Source organism: Salmo salar, unplaced genomic scaffold, assembly GCF_965601325.2.
Source record: "Salmo salar unplaced genomic scaffold, fSalSal1 ptg000257l, whole genome shotgun sequence".
In the NCBI taxonomy this organism is placed as follows: Eukaryota; Metazoa; Chordata; class Actinopteri; order Salmoniformes; family Salmonidae; genus Salmo; species Salmo salar.
The window spans coordinates 3,456,827-3,466,913 of NW_027675339.1; the positions used below are offsets into that span (position 1 = coordinate 3,456,827).

Sequence of the window (10,087 nt, forward strand, 5' to 3'; positions counted from 1 at the left end):
AATAATGTGTACATCCCTGGTTAGAGGACAATTTGTAGAAAACAGCCAGATACATGTTGAAGTGTTGCATTTTGATTCAAGTGGGTCACCAACATGGTAAGTGTAACAGCTCTTTTTGTGTTAGTCACTTTTTGTTAAATCACATAAATAGTACTCTTCCATTTCAGAGCCTGGATTTTCCCCCTGAGGCTAATATCCATATCATGTTGAAATCAATAGAACAGGGGACAAACGTTTAGGGTTCTACATTGTGACATCATTAAAATACTCCTTCTACAATGTTTAAACATTGTACATTGTGACATTAATTCATTGATATCATGAAACAACTCCTTCATGTATTTTCTGATGTTTGATCAGATGTCTTTAATCAGATTATCTCTGGTCACAGCTATAAGATTTCTCTCCTGTGTGTGTTCTCTTGTGTACTGTCAGACCGCTAGATGAAACAAAACTCTTCCCACATTGATTACAGCTATAAGGTTTCTCTCCTGTGTGTGTTCGTCGGTGTATAGTCAGATAGCTAGATTGACTAAAACTCTTCCCACATTGATCACAGCTATAAGGTTTCTCTCCTGTGTGCATTCTCTGGTGCATTGTCAGATAGCTAGATTGACTAAAACTCTTCCCACATTGACCACAGATATAAGATTTCTCTCCTGTGTGCGTTCTCTGGTGCTTTGTCAGATAGCTAGATTGACTAAAACTCTTCCCACATTGACCACAGATATAAGGTTTCACTCCTTTGTGCGTTCTCTGGTGCATTGTCAGATAGCTAGATTGACTAAAACTCTTCCCACATTGATCACAGATATAAGGTTTCTCTCCTGTGTGTATTCTCTGGTGTGAAGTCAGAGAGCCAGATGTAGTAAAACTCTTCCCACATTGATCACAGCTATATGGTTTCTCTCCTGTGTGTGTTCGTTGGTGTATAGTCAGATAGCAAGATGTAGTAAAACTCTTCCCACATTGATCACAGCTATAAGATTTCTCTCCTGTGTGTGTTCTCTGGTGTACTGTCAGCTCTCCAGATCGACCAAAACTCTTCCCACATTGATCACAGCTATAAGGTTTCTCTCCTGTGTGTATTCTCTTGTGTTGAGTCAGATGGCAAGATTGACCAAAACTCTTCCCACATTGACCACAGCTATAATATTTCTCTCCTGTGTGTATTCTCTGATGAATTTTAATCCCTGATGAGGAAGTAAATCTCTTCCCACAGTCAGAGCAGCAGTGAGTTCTCTTCCCTGTGGATCTCTGCAGGTGTTTCTTGAGGTGTTCTGATGTGGAGAGACTCTTCTCTGCCTCTTCAGCATCATGAGGTTGTTGAGGCTCCCCAGAGGATCCACGATAGTCCTGTCTCTCTCCTGTGTGAACAACAAAGTCAGACAGATGATTAAAGGCCCACAACAGCGGTAATCCACTGTAAAAGGTGATGCCAACAGCGGCGCGCCATGATGTTGGACAACAATTGACGTCTGTAATAAATGTTAAAATTATTTGACATTTGCCTTAAAATGAGCAAGAATAGTCATATTTTGTCTTGTTTTCACATTAGTAGTGACATAGATTATTGTAGGCTAGAAATAAGTTATTCATGTTGTTGAAACTCTAAGCAGTGTGCCAGACGACTTTTGGTCTCCAATATAGGCCCCTTTCTGTATTTGCTAAAATTGCGGCACGAGGGCAATTTGATTGCAGAAACTCCTCCCTGCTAATGAGGAAACCACTAGTTATGGATGTACTATATCTGCCTGGAGCAAAAATGGTGAGCAAAGATTTTAGTTTTTCACAATGTATTCTGAATGTGAATGGGGGAAACTCAGGGGAGTAACCTCCATTTCCAGGTTGCTTATGAGTACATTTCACACTACTTTGGATTAAAATTGTAAGGATATTTGAATGTCCTGTTTAATATAATGCTTGCTAAAGCATTAAGAATTATGTGTAATTATTGAAGAACCGCGTTAATGACAGTATCCATTTGGGTGTTGTCAATAAAGTTAAGATTTTATTTATTTATTTAACCAGGTAGGCCAGTTGAGAACAAGTTCTCATTTACAACTGTGACCTGGCCAAGATAAAGCAAAGCAGTGCGACAAAAAAACAACAGAGTTACACGTTGGATAAACAAACGTACAGTCAATAACACAATAGAAAAATCTACATACAATGTGTGCAAATGGAGTACGGAGGCAAGGCAATAAATAGACCATAGTAGTGAAGTAATTACAATTTAGCAATTTAACACTGGAGAGATAGATGTGCAGATGATGATGTGCAAGTAGAAATACTGGTGTGCAAAAGAGCAAAAAAGTAAATAAAAACATGGGGATGAGGTAGGCAGTTGGATGGACTATTTACAGATGGGCTGTGTACAGCTGCAGCGATCGGTAAGCTGCTCAGATAGCTGATGCTTAAAGTTAGTGAGGGAGATATATGTCTCCAACTTCAGACATTTTTGCAATTCGTTCCAGTCATTGGCAGCAGAGAACTGGAAGGAAATGCGGCCAAAGTAGGTGTTGGCTTTGGGGATGACCAGTGAGATATACCTCCTGGAGCGTGTGCTATGGGTGGGTGTTGCTATGGTGACCAGTGAGCTGAGTTAAGGCGGAGCTTTACATAGCAAAGACTTATAGATGACCTGGAGCCAGTGGGTTTGGCGACGAATATGTAGCGAGGGCCAGCCGACGAGAGCGTACAGGTCGCAGTGGTGGGTGGTATATGGGGCATTGGTGACAAAACGGATGGCACTGTGATAGACTGCATCCAGTTTGCTGAGTAGAGTGTTGGAGGCTATTTTGAAAATGACATCGCCGAAGTTAAGCTCTATGGGCTTTTTACATGCTAATGTAAAAAGCTGGTTTTTGATATAAATATGAACTTGATTGAACAAAACATGCATGTATTGTATAACATAATGTCCTAGGAGTGTCATCTGATGAAGATTATCAAAGGTTAGTACTGCATTTAGCTGTGGTTTTGGTTTTTGTGACATATCAAACGCTGTTTAAAATCTATTTTTATGCTACTTTTCTCGTAAAATAGCGATAATATTACAACCGGGCAACGTTGTATTCATTCGAAGGCTGAAAGAAAAAAAATTTGAATTCTCGTGAACGCGCATCTCAGTCTCACTGTCCCCAGGCTGACTGATCACAAACAGAGCTGCTGTACTTTGCCCAGAGACAGCAGACACCCCATTCCACTTTCTGGTGGCTTTAGAGAGCAAATGGAAGCCTTAGAAAGTGTCACGTTACAGCACAGATGCTGTAATGTCGATAGAGATGCAGAAGGACAACAAATTATCAGACAGGGCCTTCCTGTATGGAATCTTCTCAGGTTTTTGCCTGCCATATGAGTTCTGTTATACTCACAGACACCATTCAAACAGTTTTAGAAACTTTAGAGTGTTTTCTATCCAAATCTACTAATTATATGCATATTCTAGTTTCTGGGCAGGAGTAGTAACCAGATTAAATCGGGTACGTTTTTTATCCGGACGTGAAAATACTGCCCCCTATCCCAAACAGGGTAAACTATCATTATAACATCATGGATGAATTCTAGAATATACTATATAGCCTAGAAACCTGGTTAAACTATCATTATGACCTCATGGATGGCCAGTCCTTGTATTCATAGTGTAGTGAATTCAGGGGGAGGCCCTGAGCTGAACTCAAACCTGGGTCCAGTGACTGTCATGCCAACACCTTATAACTGTTATGCCAAGATGTCTGAACTTCTTGACGAGGTCCCTATGAATTTGAGAGTGGTTACATTTCTCCTTCCCCCATCCCTCAGCTGTTCACCAAACCAAGTCTCTGGGCAGCCATTTTGTTTCTGTTTTAAAACTAGGTTGCCCCTTTAAAAAAGCCACACAATCAATCAACCAATCTGCAGTTCATACAATAACAAAGCTGTCATTCCACCACTGTTTTGGTAATAAGATGATTATGGGTCTGGAGAAATGTAACTACTCTCAAATTCATAGACTGACCTATGGATGCAAGGACTGACCATCCATGATGTCAACATTATAGTTTTAACCATGTTGAGGCTATACAGTGTTGGTTTACATTGTTTCTAAACATTGGAGTAAAAAAAGTTTCTTTGGGGGTTCTGATGGGGTACAACAGTTGAACTAAGCTCATGAGGCATGTGTTATATTCTTCAAGAATCAATGGCTATAAATTAATAATTATAAAGTCACAATATGGATGTAGCAATTGCAGATTTCCCCTTTAACACCACACATCAGTTCAACAACTGCAGAGTTTGTGCCTCTGTATTTAAGACAGTACTTACTAGTGTTAATCAGGGCCCGTTCATTGTTAAAACCATTGGATGCCTTAACATGCCTTTGGGAAACCGGGCCCAGATATACAGTTTCCTCCTCTTCTTCCTTTTTCGATGTGACAGTCATCTCCCCCTCCTCTTCCACTCCATAAACTGCATCTTCCTCCTCTTCTTTTACAGTAACATCCTCCTCCTCTTTCACTCTGAACGCATCTTCCTCTTCTTTTACTGAAACGTCTTTCTCTTCTTCTTTCAGAGTAACGGCCTCACCCTCCACTTCTTGTTTTACTGTGATGTCCTCATCTTCTTTAGCAGGAGAGTAGCTCAGTGACCGCATGGTCGGAGATGTTAGCTAGCTAGGCTAATGCTAACTTAACCAGCCCGCTAGCTGAATAATAACAACAACACCGTAAATATGAAATTAAATCGGATAACTAACTAGACGACAGAAGTGGGTTTAAAACACAGTGGCTAATATACACGAAAGCATCTAAAGAGCTTTATTGGTTTGGCTATTTTGTCTAGCAAGCTACCGAGGTGGCTGACTAACTGTTGTTGCTGTTGAACGAAGCGTTCCGTCCACTAGATTTTACGTCACACCAACAACATTACCTTAAATTCCCAGACCGCCATCTGCTGACTGGAGTGGGTAACGCAGTTGAGTAAAATGTATATTATAATGTTCAGACAAAAAGTTAAACGGTAGGAACTTCCTGAATTGGAATTACCCCTCTACACATGTACTGCACTGGAATTATCCCATTGGCTGGCAGAAACGTGCAGTTTCGTTTTTATTGGGCCATCAAAGCTGTGTCAGGGATTTTTGTGATTGGTTCCATTTCAGTCACATGTGCATAAGGGAGAGGTGGTGTCTGATGTCTGCAGGTCAATGCAGCTGAGAAATATGATCCTTGTAACTATTCTCTGTGAATATCAGCAGTGGTAATGATTGTGAAATATGATCCTTGTAATTATTCTCTGTGAATATCAGCAGTGGGAATGATTGTGAAATATGATCCTTGTAACTATTCTCTGTGAATATCAGCAGTGGGAATGATTGTGAAATATGATCCTTGTAATTATTCTCTGTGAATATCAGCAGTGGGAATGATTGTGAAATATGATCCTTGTAATTATTCTCTGTGAATATCAGCAGTGGTAATGATTGTGAAATATTTAGTTCATTTCATCAGAGCAACATGATAATTAATGATTTCTGAACAACCATTTTTTATTTAATGTCTATTAAGAATATCTGATCAACTTTATTTCACTTGGTGATGTTTCATTATAGAGAACATGACAATACATGACATCTACAGTGGTGATGTTTCATTATAGAGAACATGACATAACAATACATGACATCTACAGTGGTGATGTTTCATTATAGAGAACATAACATAACAATACATGACATCTACAGTGGTTATGTTTCATTATAGAGAACATAACATGACAATACATGACATCTACAGTGGTGATGTTTCATTATAGAGAACATAACATAACAATACATGACATCTACAGTGGTGATGTTTCATTATAGAGAACATGACATGACAATACATGACATCTACAGTGGTGATGTTTCATTATAGAGAACATAACAATACATGACATCTACAGTGGTGATGTTTCATTATAGAGAACATAACATAACAATACATGACATCTACAGTGGTGATGTTTCATTATAGAGAACATAACAATACATGACATCTACAGTGGTGATGTTTCATTATAGAGAACATAACAATACATGACATCTACAGTGGTGATGTTTCATTATAGAGAACATGACATAACAATACATGACATCTACAGTGGTGATGTGTCATTATAGAGAACATAACATGACAATACATGACATCTACAGTGGTGATGTTTCATTATAGAGAACATAACATAACAATACATGACATCTACAGTGGTGATGTTTCATTATAGAGAACATGACAATACATGACATCTACAGTGGTGATGTTTCATTATAGAGAACATAACATAACAATACATGACATCTACAGTGGTGATGTTTCATTATAGAGAACATAACATAACAATACATGACATCTACAGTGGTGATGTTTCATTATAGAGAACATGACATAACAATACATGACATCTACAGTGGTGATGTTTCATTATAGAGAACATGACATGACAATACATGACATCTACAGTGGTGATGTTTCATTATAGAGAACATGACATAACAATACATGACATCTACAGTGGTGATGTTTCATTATAGAGAACATGACATGACAATACATGACATCTACAGTGGTGATGTTTCATTATAGAGAACATGACATGACAATACATGACATCTACAGTGGTGATGTTTCATTATAGAGAACATGACAATACATGACATCTACAGTGGTGATGTTTCATTATAGAGAACATGACAATACATGACATCTACAGTGGTGATGTTTCATTATAGAGAACATGACATAACAATACATGACATCTACAGTGGTGATGTTTCATTATAGAGAACATAACATAACAATACATGACATCTACAGTGGTGATGTTTCATTATAGAGAACATAACATGACAATACATGACATCTACAGTGGTGATGTTTCATTATAGAGAACATAACATGACAATACATGACATCTACAGTGGTGATGTTTCATTATAGAGAACATAACATAACAATACATGACATCTACAGTGGTGATGTTTCATTATAGAGAACATAACATGACAATACATGACATCTACAGTGGTGATGTTTCATTATAGAGAACATAACAATACATGACATCTACAGTGGTGATGTTTCATTATAGAGAACATGACAATACATGACATCTACAGTGGTGATGTTTCATTATAGAGAACATAACATAACAATACATGACATCTACAGTGGTGATGTTTCATTATAGAGAACATGACATGACAATACATGACATCTACAGTGGTGATGTTTCATTATAGAGAACATGACATAACAATACATGACATCTACAGTGGTGATGTTTCATTATAGAGAACATAACAATACATGACATCTACAGTGGTGATGTTTCATTATAGAGAACATAACATAACAATACATGACATCTACAGTGGTGATGTTTCATTATAGAGAACATGACAATACATGACATCTACAGTGGTGATGTTTCATTATAGAGAACATGACAATACATGACATCTACAGTGGTGATGTTTCATTATAGAGAACATGACAATACATGACATCTACAGTGGTGATGTTTCATTATAGAGAACATGACATGACAATACATGACATCTACAGTGGTGATGTTTCATTATAGAGAACATAACATAACAATACATGACATCTACAGTGGTGATGTTTCATTATAGAGAACATGACATGACAATACATGACATCTACAGTGGTGATGTTTCATTATAGAGAACATGACATAACAATACATGACATCTACAGTGGTGATGTTTCATTATAGAGAACATAACATGACAATACATGACATCTACAGTGGTGATGTTTCATTATAGAGAACATAACATGACAATACATGACATCTACAGTGGTGATGTTTCATTATAGAGAACATGACAATACATGACATCTACAGTGGTGATGTTTCATTATAGAGAACATAACATAACAATACATGACATCTACAGTGGTGATGTTTCATTATAGAGAACATGACAATACATGACATCTACAGTGGTGATGTTTCATTATAGAGAACATAACATGACAATACATGACATCTACAGTGGTGATGTTTCATTATAGAGAACATAACATGACAATACATGACATCTACAGTGGTGATGTTTCATTATAGAGAACATGACAATACATGACATCTACAGTGGTGATGTTTCATTATAGAGAACATAACAATACATGACATCTACAGTGGTGATGTTTCATTATAGAGAACATAACAATACATGACATCTACAGTGGTGATGTTTCATTATAGAGAACATGACATAACAATACATGACATCTACAGTGGTGATGTTTCATTATAGAGAACATGACAATACATGACATCTACAGTGGTGATGTTTCATTATAGAGAACATAACAATACATGACATCTACAGTGGTGATGTTTCATTATAGAGAACATGACATAACAATACATGACATCTACAGTGGTGATGTTTCATTATAGAGAACATAACATGACAATACATGACATCTACAGTGGTGATGTTTCATTATAGAGAACATGACAATACATGACATCTACAGTGGTGATGTTTCATTATAGAGAACATAACATAACAATACATGACATCTACAGTGGTGATGTTTCATTATAGAGAACATGACATAACAATACATGACATCTACAGTGGTGATGTTTCATTATAGAGAACATGACATAACAATACATGACATCTACAGTGGTGATGTTTCATTATAGAGAACATAACAATACATGACATCTACAGTGGTGATGTTTCATTATAGAGAACATGACAATACATGACATCTACAGTGGTGATGTTTCATTATAGAGAACATAACAATACATGACATCTACAGTGGTGATGTTTCATTATAGAGAACATGACATAACAATACATGACATCTACAGTGGTGATGTTTCATTATAGAGAACATGACAATACATGACATCTACAGTGGTGATGTTTCATTATAGAGAACATAACAATACATGACATCTACAGTGGTGATGTTTCATTATAGAGAACATGACAATACATGACATCTACAGTGGTGATGTTTCATTATAGAGAACATAACAATACATGACATCTACAGTGGTGATGTTTCATTATAGAGAACATAACATGACAATACATGACATCTACAGTGGTGATGTTTCATTATAGAGAACATAACATGACAATACATGACATCTACAGTGGTGATGTTTCATTATAGAGAACATAACATAACAATACATGACATCTACAGTGGTGATGTTTCATTATAGAGAACATAACAATACATGACATCTACAGTGGTGATGTTTCATTATAGAGAACATGACAATACATGACATCTACAGTGGTGATGTTTCATTATAGAGAACATGACATAACAATACATGACATCTACAGTGGTGATGTTTCATTATAGAGAACATGACAATACATGACATCTACAGTGGTGATGTTTCATTATAGAGAACATAACAATACATGACATCTACAGTGGTGATGTTTCATTATAGAGAACATAACATGACAATACATGACATCTACAGTGGTGATGTTTCATTATAGAGAACATGACAATACATGACATCTAAGTAGCTGAATATGATTATGGACTAACAGTCTAAAGGACACAACTCATGTTATTCTGGTTAAACAGTGAGAGACTAGTTGATTATAGACTAACAGTCTAAAGGACACAATTTATGTTATTCTGGTTAAACAGTGGGAGACTAGTTTATTATGGACTAACAGTCTGAAGGACACAACTCATGTTATTCTGGTTAAACAGTGGGAGACTAGTTGGACTAACATTTTGGACACACTCATTCCATTTTTTACATATTTTTTTAAACTATTTTCTACATTGTACAATAATAATGACAACAATAACACTATTGGCATTCTCTCAACCTGCTTCATGAGGAATTCATCAGGAATGCTTTTCCAACAGTCTTGAAGGAGTTCCAACATATGCTGAGCACTTGTTGGCTGCTTTTCCTTCTTTTCCTTCTCTGCGGTCCAACTCATCCCAAACCATCTCAATTGGGTTGAGGTCGGGTGATTGTGGAGGCCAGGTCATCTGATGCAGCACTCCATCACTCTCCTTCTTGG

General features: G+C 37.0%; 1 protein-coding gene across 1 annotated transcript; it reads right to left on the reverse strand.

The window, feature by feature from the left end:
- Positions 1-365: 365 nt before the first annotated feature.
- LOC145867236 (uncharacterized) lies at positions 366-9,802 on the reverse strand. Its single transcript, XM_082971312.1, has 2 exons — positions 9,799-9,802; positions 366-1,307 (listed from the first exon to the last, which is right to left on the reverse strand). Exons 1-2 carry the CDS (start codon positions 9,800-9,802, stop codon positions 376-378), a joined length of 936 nt encoding a protein of 311 aa, XP_082827438.1. The 3' UTR covers positions 366-375.
- Positions 9,803-10,087: the final 285 nt, after the last annotated feature.